Source organism: Erpetoichthys calabaricus, chromosome 4 (assembly GCF_900747795.2).
Source record: "Erpetoichthys calabaricus chromosome 4, fErpCal1.3, whole genome shotgun sequence".
In the NCBI taxonomy this organism is placed as follows: Eukaryota; Metazoa; Chordata; class Cladistia; order Polypteriformes; family Polypteridae; genus Erpetoichthys; species Erpetoichthys calabaricus.
In genome coordinates this window covers 1,290,805-1,310,517 of record NC_041397.2, presented here as the reverse complement: position 1 = coordinate 1,310,517, position 19,713 = coordinate 1,290,805, and the positions used below count along the sequence as shown (strand labels likewise).

General features: G+C 45.7%; 1 protein-coding gene across 1 annotated transcript in view; it reads left to right on the top strand.

Annotated features, from left to right (window-relative positions):
• LOC114641454 (multidrug resistance-associated protein 1-like) overlaps nucleotides 1-19,713 on the top strand; it is a 164,176-nt gene that overhangs the window by 7,109 nt on the left and 137,354 nt on the right. Inside the window, exon 2 of the mRNA XM_028790484.2 lies at nucleotides 12,700-12,861. Coding sequence (XP_028646317.2) covers nucleotides 12,700-12,861 — 162 coding nt within the window. The remainder of the gene's footprint in view (nucleotides 1-12,699; nucleotides 12,862-19,713) is intronic.

Here is a 19,713-nt window from a genome sequence, read left to right as displayed (position 1 = left end):
ACACAATGTCATTAACAAAAAGGGACAAAGCAAATTTATAAAGACAAAGAAAATGAGAACTCGAATCAACTGTCACTCAGAGTTCTAACAGGGGACCTCCGGCCATTTTCATGTTCCCTCTGCCCTCCGTCTGGGCCGTCAGTGAGGGTCTCGAGTTCACGTTGTGCTGTCCGCACCTGACCAGGTGGTGATTGTGCGGGTTGGCGTAGCGTTTGTGTGAGCGCAGTTTAAGTTTGCATTATAAAGAAGTTAAAGGCAGCCGTCGGCTAGCAGTTGACTCGGTCCGATGTGTGTTTGTAGTTTCAGTGTCAATAATGACGTCTGCTATCAAATAACAACTCTACTTCACGTAGCACACATGCCAATGTAACGTGTAAGAATTTCAGTTGATTAAACTTGTGGAAAGCCGTTGGATCAAAGATTACTCAGCAGAGGCGACTTAGCCTTAATATTCAATACTTTACTAGGCTGTTATCTCGAGGTTTGGTTTCTTTCTAGGACGTGTCTTGTTAATTAATGGAATGCTGTCTTGAATATCAATGTTTGCATCTGTTCTGCAGCCCCACATCCCGTTCAAGTGAATCAGTGGCAGAGTGGGTAGCGCTGCCACCCCACCGATCTACCATCCTGGGCACCTGAACATTATCGATGTAGCACAGGGGTCCTCAGTCTCGGTCCTGGAGGGCCGCAGTAGCAAAGGTTTTCATTCCTGCCAGTTTCCTAATTTGAACTCAGCCCATGCTGATAATGAATCTTGGTATTTAACTCTATTTATTTAATTTGTTTTATTTTATATTTAACTATAACAGCATAGTAAAATATTGAATATTAAATCTAAGTTGCTTTTACTGCATAATCTTTGAACAGATCACCCGCCTGAAGCTCAGCGTGTTTGGGCTCTGCCAGTACTTGGATGGGAGACCATCAAGGAAAAGCTTGGGTTGCTGCTGGAAGAGGCCAGTAGGGGGCACCTATCCTGTGGGCTGAGTGCGGATCCCAATGCCCCAGTGCTGTGATGGGCACACCGTGCTGTAAAAATGGCCCCATTCTTAGGATGAGATGTAAAACCGAGGTCCTGACTCACAAAAGATCCCTGGGCATCCTACTTAAACAGCCGGGGGTATCCCGATGTCTGAGCTAAATTGCCCTCCGTGACCTGTTATTCTGGCCCCCTAATCATTCCCTGTCTCTGATTGGCTCTCTCTCACTACTTCACCAGCTAACAGCTAATGTGTGGTGAATGAAATGGCGCAAAAAAACATTACTGTCACATCATCCAGGTGAGTGCTGCACATTTCAGGTGGTTGGAGGGGCTCCAAACTCACTATGTAAAGTGCTTTGAGTAGTGAGAAAAGCACAATGTAAATGTAAAGAACTATTATTATTATTATTATTATAAATGTAATTTTAGTTACAGTCCTGGAGGTCCGCAGCGGCTTCTGGTTTTCACTTCAACCAATTTCTTAATTAAAACCCATTTATCTCTCTGTATATAAAATCCAACGTCTGTATGTCTGTCTGTCTGTCCGCTTTTCACAAGAGAACTACTTAATGGATTTAGAATGTGAATTTCCCATTGGGATTAATAAAGTATCTATCTATCTATCTATCTATCTATCTATCTATCTATCTATCTATCTATCTATCTATCTATCTATCTATCTATCTATCTATCTATCTATCTATCTATCTAGATCAGGTTTTTTCCTATAATTTGCTTGAACATTTTGCGACTTCTCTCATCGCGCTAAGTATCAGAGTTTGCTTGTGGTTCTGATTTATTCGAGCTAATCGCAGCGGGCCGAGGGGAGGGGGAAGCGTGGTGTCAGGGGTGTGGCCCTCCTCACTGTCCTTTTTCACTAATATGTGGGCTAAGCTGTGGGGGACGGCTAGTTTACTACTAAAGTAATATGTTTTTGGGCTTAATTTGAGTAATCTTGCTTATTATAGTCCAGAACCCTTAATTGCCAATTTTAGTTTTCAGCAGCTGCATTTAACTTTTCATTGTTGCTGATTTTCTTATCCAGACTTTAGTTAATAATGAAATGCAGCAGCACTCCAGCTAATGTGTCTCCATTTAAACCTGTGCATATGCACCATGAACTATTTATATTAAAAAAATCTTTAGAAATAAACGCCCCTCCTCGAACCGCCACCTTATCGCGGTGGAGGGGTTTGTGTGTCCCAATGATCCTAGGAGCTCTGTTGTCCGGGGCTTTATGCCCCTGGTAGGGTCACCCAAGGCAAACTGGTCCTAGGTGAGGGATGAGACAAAGTGCGGTTCAGCAGACCTCCTATGATGAATAAAAAATTTGGACGGCGTTTTCCCTTGCCCGGACGCGGGTCACCGGGGCTCCCCTCTGGAGCCAGGCCTGGAGGTGGGGCTCGATGGCGAGTGCCTGGTGGCCAGGCCTGCACCCATGGGGCTCAGCCGGGCACAGCCCGAAGAAGCAACGTGGGTCCCCCTTCCCATGGGCTCACCACCTATGAGACAGGCCAAGGAGGTCGGGTGCAGTGTGAGTTGGGTGGTGGGCGAAGGCGGGGACCTTGGTGGTCCGATCCTCGGCTACAGAAGCTGGCTCTTGGGACGTGGAATGTCACCTCTCTGAAGGGGAAGGAGCCTGAGCTAGTGCGCGAGGTCGAGAGGTTCCGGCTAGATACAGTTGGGCTCACCTCGACACACAGCTTGGACTCTGGAACCAATCTCCTTGAGAGGGGCTGGACTCTGTACCACTCTGGAGTTGCCCCCGGTGAGAGGCGCCGAGCGGGTGTGGGTATACTTGTTGCACCCCGACTTGGAGCCTGTTCATTGGGGTTTACCCCGGTGGATGAGAGGGTAGCCTACCTCCGCTGTCGGGTGGGTGGACGGGTCCTAACTGTTGTTTGTGTGTATGCGCTGAACAGCAGTTCGGAGTACCCACCCTTTTTGGAGTCCCTAGAGGGGGTGCTAGAGGGCATACCTTCTGGGGACTCCATCATTCTGCTGGGAGACTTCAATGCTCACGTGGGCAATGACAGTGAGACTTGGAAGGGTGTGATTGGGAGGAATGGCCCCCCCGATCTGAACCAGAGTGGTGTTTTGTTATTGGACTTCTGTGCTCGTCACTGATTGTCCATAACGAACACCATGTTCAAGCATAGGGGTGTTCATATGTGCACTTGGCACCAGGACACCCTAGGCCTCAGTTCGATGATCGACTTTGTGGTCGTGTCGTCGGACTTGCGGCCACATGTCTTGGACACTCGGGTGAAGAGAGGGGCGGAGCTGTCAACTGATCACCACCTGGTGGTGAGTTGGCTCCGATGGTGGGGGAGGATGCCGGTCAGGCCTGGTAGGCCCAAACGTGTTGTGAGGGTCTGCTGGGAACGTCTGGCAGAGCCCCCTGTCAGAAGTAGCTGACCATGTCCCGAGGGAGGTGGGGGACATTGAGTCCGAATGGGCCATGTTCCATGCCTCTATTGTTGAGGCGGCTGACTGTGGCCATAAGGTGGTCAGTACCTGTCGTGGCGGCAATCCCCGAACACGTTGGTGGACACCGGCGGTGAGGGATGCTGTCAAGCTGAAGAAGGAGTCCTACCGGTCCCTTTTGTCCTGTGGGACTCTGGAGGCAGCTAATAGGTACTGGCAGGCCAAACGGAATGCGGCTTCAGTGGTTGCTGAGGCAAAAACTCGGGCGTGGGAGGAGTTTGGGGAGGCCATGGAGAACGACTTTCAGACGGCTTCGAGGAGATTCTGGTCCGGCATCTCAGGAGGGGGAAGCAGTGCAGTGTCAACACTGTATATGGTGGGGATGGTGCGCTGCTGACCTCGACTCGGGACGTTGTGGGTCGGTGGGGGGAGTACTTCGAAGACCTCCTCAATCCCACTAACATGCCTTCAAATGAGGAAGCAGAGCCTGGGGACTCAGAGGTGGGCTCCCCCATCTCTGGGACTGAGGTCACCGAGGTGGTCAAAACACTCTTTGGTGGCAGGGCCCCCGGGGTGGATGAGATACACCCGGAGTTCCTCAAGGCTCTGGATGTTGTAGGGCTGTCTTGGTTGACACATCTCTGCAGCATCGCATGGACATCAGGGACAGTGCCTCTGGATTGGCAGACCGGGGTGGTGGTCCCCCTCTTTAAGAAGGGGGACCGGAGGGTGTGTTCCAACTACAGAGGGATCACACTCCTCAGCCTCCCTGGAAAAGTCTATTCGGGGGTCCTGGAGGGGAGGGTCCATCAGATAGTCGAACCTCGGATTCAGGAGGAACAGTGTGGTTTTCGTCCTGGTCGCGGAACAGTGGACCAGCTCTACACCCTTAGCAGAGTCCTGGAGGGTGCATGGGAGTTTGCCCAACCAGTCTACATGTGTTTTGTGGACTTGGAAAAGGCGTTCGACCGTGTCCCTCAGGGAATCCTGTGGGGAGTACTCCGGGAGTATGGGGTACCGGACCCCCTGATAAGGGCTGTTCAGTCCCTGTACGATCGGTGCCAGAGCTTGGTCTGCATTGCCGGCAGTAAGTCGAACCCATTTCCAGTGAGAGTTGGACTCCGCCAGGGCTGCCCTTTGTCACCGATTCTGCTCATAACTTTTATGGACAGAATTTCTAGGCGCAGCCAGGGTGTTGAGGGGGTCCGGTTTGGTGGGCTCAGGATTGGGTCACTGCTTTTTGCAGATGATGTTGTCCTGTTTGCTTCATCAGGCCGTGATCTTCAGCTCTCTCTGGATCGGTTCGCAGCTGAGTGTGAAGCTGCTGGGATGGGAATCGGCACCTACAAATCCGAGACCATGGTCCTCAGCCGGAAAAGGGTGCAGTGCCCTCTCAGGGCTGGGAGTGAGATCCTGCCTCAAGTGGAGGAGTTCAAGTATCTCTGGGTCTTGTTCACGAGTGAGGGAAGAATGGAGCGTGAGATCGACAGGCGGATCGGTGCGGCATCCGCAGTAATGAGTCAAGTCAAAGTTAAAGTGAACTTTATTGTCATCTCAGCCATATACAAGTATACAGATAGACGAAATTGCGAAGCTCAGGGTCCACAGTGTAACAACATGACGTGTAAATAATAAATGAAAAATAGAATTAAAAATTTTAATTTAAAATGAAAACACAAACAAGACAAGACATTGTGCAAAAACAAGACAAAGACAAAGAAGTAGCAGCAATATTGATGTGCAAGATATGCAATATAATAAATAAATAATAAATAATAGATATAGATAATACAGAAGTGATCAGTGTATGATAATAGTTATTTAAGATGTGTAAACAATGACAGGTCAGAATGTTTCACAGCAGAAGGATATCAAGAGTGTCAAAATCCTTAAAGATCAGTATGAGATTTTCAGTTCTTCTCTCCCTGCACACTCGTCTTTACAGGACAGTGGCTGGCATGTATAAAAGTTGTGGTTTTAGAGGTAGGTGGTTGAGGCCATGCGGAAGGTCCCAGGGGGCAGCCTGGTGTTAAGGAGTCTAACAGCTTGGGGGTTAAAAAACTCTCCTGCAGCCTGGCAGATCAGGCTTTGATGCTGCAGTATCTTCTCTTGGATGGCAGAAGTGTGAAAAGTCCACGTGAGGCAGGCCTTGCGTACACTGCGTTTATAAAATATGTCCTGTAGTGAAGGGAGAGGCACCCCAATAACGTTCTCTGCTGTCTTCACTATCCTTTGCAGGTGCCTGCGGTCGGATATGTTGCAGTTGCCATACCAGACAGTGATGTAGCTGGTCAGAACACTCTCAACGGTGCCTCAGTAGAACATGGTGAGGATGGAAGGGGGAAGACTTGCTCGCTTCAGTCGCCTCAGGAAGTGTAGTCTCTGCTGGGCTTTCTTGATTAGTGATGAGGTGTTATGTGTCCATGTAAGTTCCTCAGCTTTGTGCACACCGAGGAACTTGGTACTCCTAACAGTCTCCACATCTAAACCGTTGATGCTGAGTGGGATGTGGGCAGGACGTGATTTTCTGAAGTCCACGATTATCTCTTTTGTCTTGTCGACATTGAGAGATAGATTGTTGTCTTCACACCATGCAGACAGCCGTTCCACCTCATCTCTGTATGCTGTTTCATCATCCCTGCTTATCAGTCCCAGCACTGCATTGGTCTGTCGTGGTGAAAAAGGAGCTGAGCCGTAAGGCAAAGCTCTTAATTTACCAGTCGATCTACGCTCCTACCCTCACCTATGGTCATGAGCTATAGGTAGTGACCGAAAGAACGAGATTGCGAATATAAGCGGCTGAAATGAGTTTCCTCCGCAGGGTGTCTGGGCTTTCCCTTAAAGATAAGGTGAGAAGTTCAGAGTAGAGCCACTGCTCCTCCACAGCGAGAGGGGTCAGATGAGGTGGCTCGGGCATCTGATCAGGATGCCTCCTGGACGCCTCACTGGTGAAATGTTCTGGGTATGTCCAACCGGGAGGAGGCCCCAGGGAAGACCCAGGACACTCTGGAGGGACTATGTCTCTGGCCTGGGAACGCCTTGGGATTCTCCCGGGAGAGCTAGAAGAAGAAGTGGCCGGGGAGAGGGAAGTCTGGGCATCTCTGCTCAAGCTGCTGCCCCCGCGACCCGACCTCGGAGAAGCGGAAGAGGATGGATGTATAGAAATAAATTGGAATAAGTGTTAAGTTTAAATCACTTCTGTTCCACAAAACACATGGCTAATGTTCTCCGAGTAGGAAACTCTACAACAGGGATGCCCGCCACGAAGTTTGGTCCGCCTGTGATCTGATCAGTGAACTACAATAAATATTGTCAGGTCTTTGTGGAGGTGTACTCGTGTACTGTATAGATATTCACATAATGAATATGTTGGCACCCTGCCCGGGATTGGTTCCTGCCATGTGCCCTGTGTTGGCTGGGATTGGCTCCAGCCGACCCCCGTGACCCTGTGTTCAGATTTAGTGGGTTGGAAAATGGATGGATGGATAAGCTGCTACAGAGACTGTGGACACAGAGCGGCTCCCATAAGCTGCAATGTTTCATTTATCCACTAGATGGCAGTTCTAGTTTGCACTTGTGCCTCTTCTAGCTGGTTTGTCGTGTGGTGGGTGCGGCAATGTGCTGTAACGGCGCATGCTCCTCCTTCTCCTTCTCCTCCTCCTCCTCCTCCTTTTCTAGTGCGTTGCCAGATTTGTTTGTTTTGTTTGTTGGTTGGAAAGGCCTGGTTCAGATTAAGAGCATTTTAGCATGAAATTCACTTTAGTTTGTGCTCTTTTAGGAATTGGGCAGGTTAGACAAGTCTTTCTGTTGGGAACCATCTTATAACTCTGGCAACCGTGCCTCATTAGATTTGTGAACTAAACCATTTTAATTTGCAGTTTAAACGAGATAAGTCAAAATATCTTTCTCTATGAATTGCGCAAGCTGGATGCACAGTATTGAGGATTACAGGAGAAATGGACGACAAAATATTTTTCCTATGAGGTGAACCCAGTGATGTAGCTAGAGATTTTGTTGTCTGGGGCGGTCATTGAGTTTGCCACCATTACAAAATAAAACATTACAATATCATCCTAGAAATTTGATTCTGTTCATCTGGACAAAGTTTTTAAGTGGGAGAAATATTTCATAATAATCATGTGACACCAGAAAGTTGACACATTGTTGTGACATCGCAGCCTGGAAGATATTTAAAGCAGCATTTAAATTTGTAAACGATACGCAATTAACTTCAGCAAATCTAAGAAAGAAAGGGAGACCACACAGAAACAGTAGCACTGCTTTGACGCTGGGGGCCACCTGTTTGCAAAACTGAGCAGAAACGTGCGTATGCAAGGGGGTGCGCTGCCATGAAAATGTGCATAGCGTTATGCCAAGTTTAGTTTTTATATACATCTCGATGTGAGTGTGGAAATGGGCGTGCGCACTGTTTATACACGAGGCCCCAGGACCTTTCTACCTCCATTTCTTGCCCCTCATAAATTGTCACACCTGTCACTTTGAGTCACTATTGACTTCTACCATCTCCATCTCCTTGGGGCCTCATGTATAACACCTTGGGTAGAATTCACACTAAAACACTGAGTACACACAAAAAGGAAAACAAGCAGAAACGTGCGTACGCATGCCGTGAAATTGTGCACAGTGTTACACCAACTTTAGTTGGTGCTTTGAAATAGGCATACACAACAGTTTTGTGCGTACGTACTGTTTCTACACGAGGCCCCTGGTCCTTCCTTTTGTTTTTCTGCCTTCCTACAAAGCAACACAGCTGCGAGTCTCCTTTAGGGCACAAATCAAATAAATGAGGACTGGAGAGAAGCTCAATATGGACGCATGGGAGGATGGAGGTCACTAGATAATAGAGTAGGGATATGAAACTCAGATCCTGGAGGTTTGAATTCCAGCCCCTTTCTCCATGATTAACTGGTGACTAATGCTAACAGCCTGCAGTGGGCTGGCGCCCTGCCTGGGGTTTGTTTCCTGCCTTGCGCCCTGTGTTGGCTGGGATTGGCTCCAGCAGACCCCTGTGACCCTGTAGTTAGGATATAGCGGGTTGGATAATGGATGGATGGATGGATAATGCTAACAGCATAGACCACGTTGCCTTGATTTTAATTTGGCGCAAGGCAGGAACAAATCCCAGGCAGGGCGCCAGCCCACCACAGGACACACACACCAAGCACACACTAAGGACAGTTTAGGATCGCCAGTGCACCTAACCTGGATGTCTTTGGACTGTGGGAGGAAACCGGAGCTGATTTAAAGGGTCAGAGTTTAAAGGGTCAGAGTATTAAATAGCAAATAAATTAAATGAAGTTAATTAGTAGCAAAAACGAGTCACTATTTAAGAAAATATTTAGCATGAAAACCTGTAGCCACAGTGGCCCTGCAAGATCAGAGTTGGCCACCCCTGTATTAGAATGCCTCCGGTATGACTACTATTGAATATATTCTATACTTCTGTATTGTGGTGAACGGCCGGGGCCCTTACCGAGACACCTCGATAGTGGAAGTTCCATTAGAGAGAGCTAATTCTGGACATTATCTCCCCTAGTATGCTAGAGGGCAGCTCCCCTGGCTTGAAGTGGGGCCACAGGTTTGGAGCATGGAAGCTCAACCCTGCTGGGGCCCGTGGCCTTTGCCAGGGGGTGCCTAGATGTCTACCAAGTCCTGTTTAGCAGCACTTCTGCCACACCCAGAAGAAGGTTGTTGGACACCTGGAGTCCTTCCCGGTCCCTCCTATAAGAGGAGCCGGCGGCCACTACTTGGGGAGCCAGAGTCAGGAGGAAGTGGATGAAGCTTACCAATAGATGAGTGGAGGTGGAAGCTCATTAAATAAGGAAATCAGTAAGTTGAAGGGGCTCCCTGCTGTCAATGTAAAGTGTTTTGAAAATGTTATAAAAGAACTATATACAGTAAATATAATTAATCTTATATATATATAATTAATGTCTGTGTGTGTTTGTTCTTTACTGTGCCACACCTTTGGTCCATTCACAACACACATTTTGTAAACAAATTCTACTTTGTCAGGGAGAATCACTGGACTACTTTGAAACCCAAAATTTGCCCCTGGGGGTACCTGTCTTTTTTACTAGTGAGACTAAAGAATGTTGCCTTTTTCCCAGATTATGAGCCCTGAAATAAATTAATTTACTGTCTTCCATTGCCAGATACAAGTTAGATAGTTCTGCCTTAGAATTACTTAGCTGGGCAATGGCAGGTGCCGCTGGTAGTTAATCATAATCTATTCTTATTTTCTTGTATAATAAAAAGAGCAGCAGGCCCAGCACTGCCCCCTGATGGACGCCACTTTTAATCTCTCCTGATTTTAGGTGGACATGCAGGTGAGATGAGAGTTTCTCTGTCCTCAGTGCCACTGCTATGATGGCTGCTGCTCAGCCTGATCAGGTTTCTCTCCCCATAAGCCTTTGCTTCTCCACATTGCACTTTGAACTCCCACTTCTATCAGTATGACACATGTGGCGCCTTATCAAAAGCTTTGTCAAAATCTTGATAACCGTAAAGGATAATCTCAGTTTGTTTGTTCTTTATGCTCCGCTTTGTTTAGCAAGCCACTGAATTAAAACTTGTCACCCAACTTCTTCTCCCCATTGTCAAGTTTCAGCCCGCATTTCTCCCGTAGCTGGGGTTCAAAGTTGTGTTTCTGGTCTCTTGTATCATTTATTTATATTAATATTTCTTTTGCTTATTGTGTACATTTTTCTTTGTGTTTATTTGTAACTGGAAAATGCCTAGATTATGTCCCATGTGTTTTGTGGGTGGTCCCACCTGCCAATCACCCCCAGGTACTGCCCTCCAGCCTATATACTGTACTGTATCAGAGGACCTTCCATAGTTCCTGGTGGTTCATTTCAAATGTGCTAGGGAGTGGAGGGTTTCTTGTATTTACTGTGCTTTTTGCTTTTGCTTTGTGATTTCCTGGATTTTTTTGAACCTGTGCTCTGTTTTTGGTTTTCGCCTTCGGATTCTGTTTTGGGACTCATTGTGTTCACTGTACAATACAGTACTATTTTTGTATAGCCCAAAATCACACAGGAAGTGCCGCAATGGGCTTTAACAGACCCTGCCTCTTGACAGCCCCCCAGCCTTGACTCTCTAAGAAGACAAGGAAAAACTCCCCCCCCCCCAAAAAAAAACCTAGTAGGGAAAAATGGAAGAAACCTTGGGAAAGGCAGTTCAAAGAGAGACCCCTTTCCAGGTAGGTTGGGCGTGCAGTGGGTGTCAAAAGAAGGGGGCCAATACAATACAATACACAAAACAGAACAAATCCTCAATAAAAAAATTTAAAAATTTTTAGAAGTACGGAGCAGAATTTAACAGTAGATGATATCACATAATAAGATTTAGATAATTTTAGACTCCTGGAGACCTCATCCATCAAGCTGCCTCCCCCATTTGGCCATTCCACTGCTGAAACAGCGCTGGGCCAGCCAATCCGATGAAAGGACTCCTCTTTCTCACGATTCCTGTGATCCTCCATCAGGGATGACTTTACCTTAGACAGGCAAAACAACTTGGCAGGTGGGCCATGGCACCAAGTGCCACATCTGAGTACCGAGAAGAGAAACAGAATAGGTGAGGGTTAGTAACAAATTCTAACTATCATGTTACTTATGTTTTAGTGCTAATGACTAAGAACAGAGATGCAGTCTGTACAGTTAATCAGCAGCTCTAGTCAGGGTGTGCTAAACTGAAGTAGTGAGTCTTCAGCCATGATTTAAAAGCTGAGACCGAAGGGGCATCTCTTATAGTAGCAGGCAGACCATTCCACAGTTTAGGGGGCCTGTAACTAAAAGCTCGACCTCCCACTGTTATTTTATTAATCCTTGGAACCATAAGCAGACCAGCATCTTGAGATCTTAATGTGCGCTCAGGTTTGTAAGACATGATAAGTTCAGACAAGTAAGCTGGACCTCGGCCATTTAATGCTTTATATGTTAAAAGAAGGAATTTGAAATCTGCCCTAAACTTAACCGGGAGCCAGTGTAAGGATTTAAGAACTGGAGTGATGTGTTTGTATTTTCTTGTTCTTGTAATAATTCTTGCAGCCGCATTTTGGATTAACTAGAGGCTGTATAAAGAACATTTTGAACATCCAGTGAACACCGCATTGCAGTAGTCAATCCTACTAGAGATAAATGCATGAATTAATTTCTCAGAATCCTGTTTATTTAGAAAGCGCCTTAATTTCCTAACATTTTTAAGATGGAAGAAACATGATTTGGACAACTTTGTAATATGCGCTTTAAATGACATGCTAGAGTCAAAGGTAACTCCTAGATTGCGGGCTGATTCAGTAAAATTAATTGGGATTCCAACTGAGTTAAATCTGTGGATTGTCTTATCTTCTCAGGCAATTCCTTTGTGGTCTTAGGAGCTTTGTGCTTTGCAGAGCCTTTTGTTAAAATAAACCTTTTATTTTATAAAGATTATTCAAGGCCCTTTTCTGTATCTAGTTGGGGTTTTGACGGTAACCCAAAAGAGGGCAACCTCTGAAAGTGCTTTTGGGACCCACAAGCCACAATACCCATGAGTCAGGTTTTCTGCCCTGTGTAATTCTGGCAAGGGCTACTTCAGTGCGATCTATCCACAAAGAAGCTGTGCTTAGCAAACTTGCCTTTCAACAAAGGACTCCGAGTTTGAATCCTGCAGACTGCGTGTCATGTTTTCTTTAATCAAGCATCCACTCCTCCACTATTCTGTCATGGCTTCAGGGTGCCCCGAGGAGGCCATGTCATCGCCAGAATCATCTAATGCACTTTGGGGTTCTTTGCACCTGAGGGACACGCTGAGAATGTTGTCTACAAAGAAGCTTTCCAGTACTCACAATTATTATTGTGCTAATAATACGGCAGGTTTAAGGTTACCTTTGTACCTTTGCACTGTCAACGCCAGGTAGCTCAGGTAGTCAAAGTTACTCCATTCTGATCGAGCGCTTGTGTTGCCTCCTCCTCCTCCTAAATTCCACTCAATCACGCAGTGTACCGCCGGCGATAGTCGATCTCCTCATCAGCCGCCCTTTACATCAACGCACCCTGCCGGACAGAAGAGAAGAGAAGCACGAGCTGAAGTGACTCACCTTGACTCGCTCTGCCACACTCCCGCTTAGCCGACGGCACCTCCTCATTGGTCAAGCCGGTTCCACGGGCCACTCCTATTGGCTATGCGCCCTGCCAATCTCAGGCTGTATCACAACAAGGAAGTGAGCGGCGGCAGCTTGTGACCGGCGACCGTGGTCAAACACTGAGGGAATTGAACGTTAGGAGGACAGGAAACAACGTGGGCTTGCGGCGAGTCCACCCGCCAGAGCTGACCAAGTCATTCACGCTGTCATTGTCGCCTTATCCATTCACTCCATCAAACTGGCCGCGCCGTCAGCCTCCCGGAATGTCTCGCCTGAGAAGCGGCTCGCTGCAGGTGATAAGGTGAGTGGGCAGGTGCTGAAGTGGCTGAACTGGGAGCGCGCGTTAACACCTCGGCACGGGAAATCGTCTTCTCACCGGCGCGAGTTGTCGCCTCGGTTTTGTCGCGTTGTGTCCCACCGGACGGTTGACAGCAGGTGCGAGGTGAGGGTTGTGGCTTTAATCGTTGAATACCAATGAGCAGTGCAGGTGACGGGCTTTGTGGACATCTCGTTTATGTCGCAGTCTGTTGACGTCTGGTGTCCACAGGCTGTCAAGTGCTGGAGTTGAGTTGAGGATTTCTTGTCATTTGCACAGCTAACAGGCAGTGGCGATGCACAATGACAGCCCTGCTCTGCATGCTCTTTAGGCCACCAGTATACACGAGTTCAACACAAGACAGTACAGTTAAAGTGCTAGCAGAAGACAGACAATTAAATGGAAAAGCAAATTTCTGTCATGAATACAGCAGTGCAGTGTAGGCATATATAGTGCAAATATTATGAGTGTTACATAAACATATTTAAAAAAATGTAATACAAGATACCATAACTCAAAAGGTGAATAGAGCAGGCAAATGGCGGGCTGGACCTTCAGTGTGTGCCAGCAAAGTCAGATATTGTGAGAGGGAGAGGTGAGGGATGGGAATCATTCACAAGAAATCATTCACATAGCTCTAGAAAATGTCCAGAGAAGAGCGACAAGGCTGATTCAGGGCTACAGGGGATGAGTTATGAAGAAAGATTTAAAGAGCTGAACCTTTACAGTTTAAGCAAAAGAAGATTAAGAGGTGACATGATTGAAGTGTTTAAAATTATGAAGGGAATTAGTCCAGTGGATCGAGATGGTGACTTTAAAATGAGTTCATCAAGAACACGGGGACACAGTTGGAAACTTGTGAAGGGTAAATTTCGCACAAACGTTAGGAAGTTTTTCTTTACTCAAAGAACGATAGAAACTTGGAATAAGCGACCAAGTAGTGTGGAAGACAGTAAGACGTTGGACTTTCAAAACACGACTTGATGTTTTTTTGGAAGAAATAAGAGGATAGGACTGGCGAGCTTTGTTGGGCTGAATGGCCTGTTCTCGTCTAGAGTGTTCTAATGTTCTAAGTCGAATTGCCTTCTGTAGTCTTGTAGTCCCTGATTTCACACTCCTATAGTGTCTTCCTCATGGCAGGTAGGAGTGTGAATAGACTGTTGAGGGTGAGTGCCGTCCTTTATATTGCTACGGGTCCTCCTGATGACTCTAGCATGACAGATGTCCTCCAGAGATGGAAGAGCCGCATCTGAAATAGCTTGGGCAGTTTGGCGCACCCACTGTAGGTCTTTGCAGTCCTGTGCAGAGCAGTGAACAAACCAGACTGTGATGGCATTGGTAAGAAAGCTCTCCATAGTACCCCATAAAAGCTGCCAAGGATTCTGGCTGGCATGCCACATTTCTTTAGCCTCCTCAGGAAGTGCAGACGCACTTGAGATTTCTTTACCAACTGAACAGTGTTGTGGGACCAGTAAGGTCCTTGCCAATATCAACGCCGACAAGTTTAAAGGTTTTCCGTGTCTCCACCTCTGTCTCATGGATGTACAGTGGTGGGTGGCTGCTCCCTCTGTTTCTGTGGGTCCACAATCCTCTCTTTACCACGTTACCAGATATGCCACCTCCTTCCTGTAGGCTGTCTTAGCTTTGGACCTGGGGTTTCAAACCCTGAGGTTGTGGGTTCAAATCCTGGTACTGACACTGTGCGACCCTGAGCAGGTCATTTCACCTGCCTGTTCTCCAACTGGAAACACAAAAGAAAAGTATCCGGTTGTATCTCAGATGTTGTGAGTTGCCTTGGATAAAGGCATCAGCCAAATAATGAATAATAATAATAAAATAATCTCTCATTGGAGTGCTAAGCCTTAAAATGAGAGGCCCTGAGGGGTCCAGTGGTGGGTTTGTACATGGATGGACTCTGCAGGCTTCCTCTGTGGCTTTATGGGGTTTCTGTCTCAGTTCAGCCAGCATTTCCACCCTGGCTGGGGGCTCAAAGTTGTGTTTAATTTTACGCCATTTATTTGTATTTATGTTTCTCTTGTTTATTATGTACATTTTTGCTAGTGGATTAGGCCTAGGTGATGTGCCTAGAGTGGTTCCAGAAGGGGCGGGGCCATCTGTCAATCACCACCAGGGACTATTTCTGGGCGGGCCTTCCATAGTTTCTGGCAGTTTGTTTCGAACGCGCCAGGGAGAGGAGAGTCTCTTATGAGGAGCTGTGCCTTATGATTTTCTGGATTTTTGAACCTGTGCTCTGTTTTTGACTCCTCCACCTTTGGATTCTGTACTGGGACTTTGTTTACTGTGATAGCCCTGACTTTTCAGGCATCTCCTTTGAGCTCTTTGGAGCTTCCTGTATTGCAGAGCCTTTGATTAAATAAACCTTTTTATTTTTAAACATTTTTTCAAGGCACGTAGTTGGGGTTTGATAGCATCAGGAGGGCAATTTTAAAATTGTTTGTGGAGCTTTTATGCCTTTGGGACTCACCAGTCAGTTTTCTTGTATTTTTGTACAAACCATCACAAAAGACTTGTGGTTTTGCTTAACTGGTCACTCTGGACTGAGTCCCCCATCGCTCTGCCCTGGGATGGTTTCTGCCTTCTGTTCCCTACCACCCTAAAATTGGATTAAATTCATTTACAGTAGTAAGTGGGATGAACAGAAAGAAAGGGGGAAAACTGGCCAGGCTTCAGGTTAGACAAATAGCAGAAACAGGACTGAGGACATTCCAGAAGGGCAGCAGTTGAATGGAAATGGAGTCACTGCTCAGACCTCAAAGGCGGTTTTGCACACTTCAGCAAAAAAAAACATTCTGTCAGGAGAGTCTCGATCCGCGTTGTCTGCCAGTCCACGTAGCTGAGTGAAGGGGGTTCTCATTTGCACCGCAATTCCTCCATTAAGTCAGTGACTGGAAGGTCAGCAGGGTGAACCTGAAGTACCGGTTTGCTCGGTCGCAATTAGCGGATGATTCATCCGCGAGTGCCAAATGCAGAATCTTCATTTATTACTTTGGTCTTTAGTAACCCACCAGTGACACAGAGTACTCGAGATTTTCTTACTGAGCCTGCCAGCTTTCTTTGGAAAATGGATTCATCGTATCAGGTTTGGAATGACAAATTCTTGAATCACTGCCCCCTTACAACAAAAAAGAGGGGCAAAAACAATGAAACACTGAGCACCTTGAGGAGGTGTGCTGATCAAAACCAGTTAGATGGTTCAATTCAGGCTACGCATCCCAACAAATAACTAAAAAAATAACAATATGTCCCAGTTTTGTCATTTTATCATGGCACGAGCATAGCTTAGCCAACACAGATAAGGGTGTTTCCCTCTCTAATGTGTGAAACTCCAAGGGATACAACACGTTCTTTGATTTAACATATGAATAACTATAAGGAGGAAACCCAACCCCACCGGCCAACCAGATTAGGTACTGAACATATAACTGCAGGGGCGCTGCCCGATTTGGGACTTAGAAAATGTATTCATCCTACTGTAAAAAACCTCTCGCTGGTCCACTCCATTGGAACTAGTGTGGTGCTGAGGTGTGTCACCCGCTCCACAGCTGCACTCGGGTCCTAATGTCCTGAGGTGGCTTATCGTGTGGTGCGAGTGAGCGAGCTTCCAACCCCTACTCAATAGACAGTCCCAGAAGAAGAATGCTGACCCGCAACAGTAGTTCAAACAATGAATAAAAGAACTGATATTGACGGGATTAGCTGCTTTTGTTGGGATGTAATTATTTGCATTCATTTTTTGATGCTTGAAAGCTAATCCTGATTTATGTTTTTTTGATTTGGAATTATTTTAAAATTCCCAGGATGCCATTTGGTTTTTGTATGGGAACCAAAGTTTGTGTAATAAGTGTTTACTGAGTGATATTTGGTTGCTAGCGACTACATCAGAGGTCACAGGGTATAAAGTGCACTTCCTGTGGTGTAATAAGAATATAAGTTTAATGTCACTGTGCTCTGTACAAAAGTCCCCTTGCATGTACAGGCCAGGCCAAAGTTAGCACACAGAGGCTGTCAGCATTTAGAACTGCTAGGCAAGCATTTGAAGAGAGAAGGTACAACTACAAAAATGGGCATTGGACTATTTCTGGATGTTAGAGATGAAATGGAATCGTCTCCTTCCCTTGCTTGGAACCTAAGTAAGGGCCTGCTTCCCGTCTGTAATGCTGCGTAAATTGTCATTAAGGAATGCTAAGTTATTTTTTTCTTATGTGATTTTTACCGCCGTATTACTATGGGAGCGGTATCGCCTTTTAATATCATATCTATATAGTTTTCAGTTACTTAAAACGCCACAATTACAAAAGAACTTATTCCAACTAGGGAGCTACTGCCCCTTACAGGAAACATGAGGTCACTTATTTGTCCGAGTTTTCGGATTTGTTTGTGTTGTTTGGTCCTCTGTTTTCTGTTTTATTCTTTGAATTTTGACACATTGATCTTCTGTCTTCCCAGTTATGATTTAGCTTTGTTTTGACCCCTGGTTCTTCCATTTGCCCATGTGACACAGCAGGCATATTTGATTTTCTTTCCTATTTTACTTGATACGTTTCCATATAAGACTTGTAATTATGAATGTAAATCACTTGACCAGTCCTCCTTGTGTTACATAATATAAATCAAACACATTGCAGCTTTCACTGAGAGACCAGCCTCTAACTGGCGGCTGTTCAGGTCACATCAGGCAAGTTTTAGAGATGCTCTGATCAAAAACTTGCCGACTTTCACTTCAAAACACTCAATTGGCAGTTTGTAAATTGGCTGATCAACAAAAAACACATTTTTCTTCGTCTGCTTTTCTAAGCTGTATGGTAATATAGTTGTGGTGCTCCTTTATGTGAGGTATTGCAGTCGCTGAGTGTCTGCGTGTGTGTTTTTTGCTGTGAACTTTCTGTGAACAGAGAGCAGTAAGGCCGACTTTACTAGAGAGAGAAGACTGGAATCTTCATCATTACCTTAAAGAAAGTGGAGTCATAAGCTGAGAGGAACAAATTGCAGGACTTGTCTTGTGTCATTAGACAAATGACCAAAAAAGTGCCGTAAATGAATTCAGACCTTTGTATTTTGTCCTTTAATTAAAATGGACGCCGCTGATCTGAGTTTGGATGGTGAGCAGGCTTGTGATAAATACAGCAGAAAAAGAGAAGAAGGCTTTGAAATTGCTGCGTAGTAAACAGCAGGCCTGTAGGCTCCACAGTATAATTTACAGGTTTGACTTTGACTGTTAAACACACCTGCCTTGGATCTTACTGATTCTGATAGATACTCGGCACTCGGCATTCCGGACGGAGTGGTGGCTCTGAGGCTAAGGATCTGCACTGGTATCCTGAAGGTTGCCGGTTCGAATCCCCGTCACTGCCAAAAGAGATCCTACTCTGCTGGGCCCTTGAGCAAGGCCCTTAACCTGTAATTGCTCCAGGGGTGTTGTACAATGGCTGACCCTGCACTCTGACCCCAAGGGGTATGCGAAAACTAACAAATTCCTAATACAAGAAATTGTATAAGGCGAAATAAATAAAGAACAAAAAATTCTGTACTGTGTTTCTTATTTGTTTGTGCGTGTCATACAGTATGTACGTTTTGGTAAGAAAACAACTGCATAATGAAAATGGTAATCCATAATTATAATTACACTGGAATGATAAATCGAGTAAATGTGTATTTTTTTTTTTTTGTTCTTTATTTCATCTTATATGATTTCTTGTATTAGAAATGTGTTAGTTTTCGCATACCCCTTGGGGTCAGAGCGCACGGTCAGCCATTGTACAGCGCCCCTGGAGCAATTACAGGTTAAGGGTCTTGCTCAAGGGCCCAGCAGAGTAGGATCTCTTTTGGCAGTGATGGGGATTCGAACCGGCAACCTTCTGGATACCCACACAGATCCTTAGCCTCAGAGCCACCACTCCGCCATTTTTTAACAGCAAAACTGCCGTTGTGTAAGTAATGTTTAAAATAATTAAAACCTGCGAGTATATTTACATTTAAGCAGTGTTTAACTGCCAATATAAATTCAGTGAATCAGTTTGTCAGAGATACTGTATATATAGTTATGGAAATGCACACAGTTTAATGTCTTAATGTTTCATGAAATTGAGGCAGAGAACAAATAAACAATGGTGAATAAAAAAAAAAGACAAGGAATTATTAAGTGTTCAAAATTGTACTCAAATTTTGAATTCATCAAAGCAGCCACCTTTTGTTGATTTAACAGCCAAACTCACACATGGCATTCTACAGTATAATAATAATCATAATAATCATAATCATTAAAATAATTATTTTATAGAGTGCTTTTCTCACTACTCAAAGCACTTTGCAAACTTTTCTATAAGGGAAATCAAATGTTGGTCACAAAGATCATCCCAGCACTGTAGCAGAAGTTCCCACCAATGTGTCGCTCCTGTTGGTTGCTTTCCTTTCACCTTTCTCTCCATTTCATCCAAAACCAACTCAATGGGGTTTAAATCTGGAGGCTGTGCTGGCCAGTCCATGTTCTGAAGTGGACCTTCTCGTTCTGACATGGCCTGGAGGTATGTGTTGGGTCATTGTCTTGCTGTAGGATGAGCCCCTTACCTGCTAGACACAGACCACAAGGTATTGATTGACTGGTCCTGCAAAATGCTGTGGTAACCTTTTTGATTCTGAATGCCAGTCACCAACTCTGCCTCCAGCAAAAGAAGCCCAGACCATCACACATCCTCCTCCATGTTTGACCATTGGTGTCACACACTGAGAACCCATCCTGTCACCAACTTGATGGCATACAAACACCCTGCGTGATGATCCAAAAATTCCAAACTTGGATTCATCGGTTTTCCTCCAGTC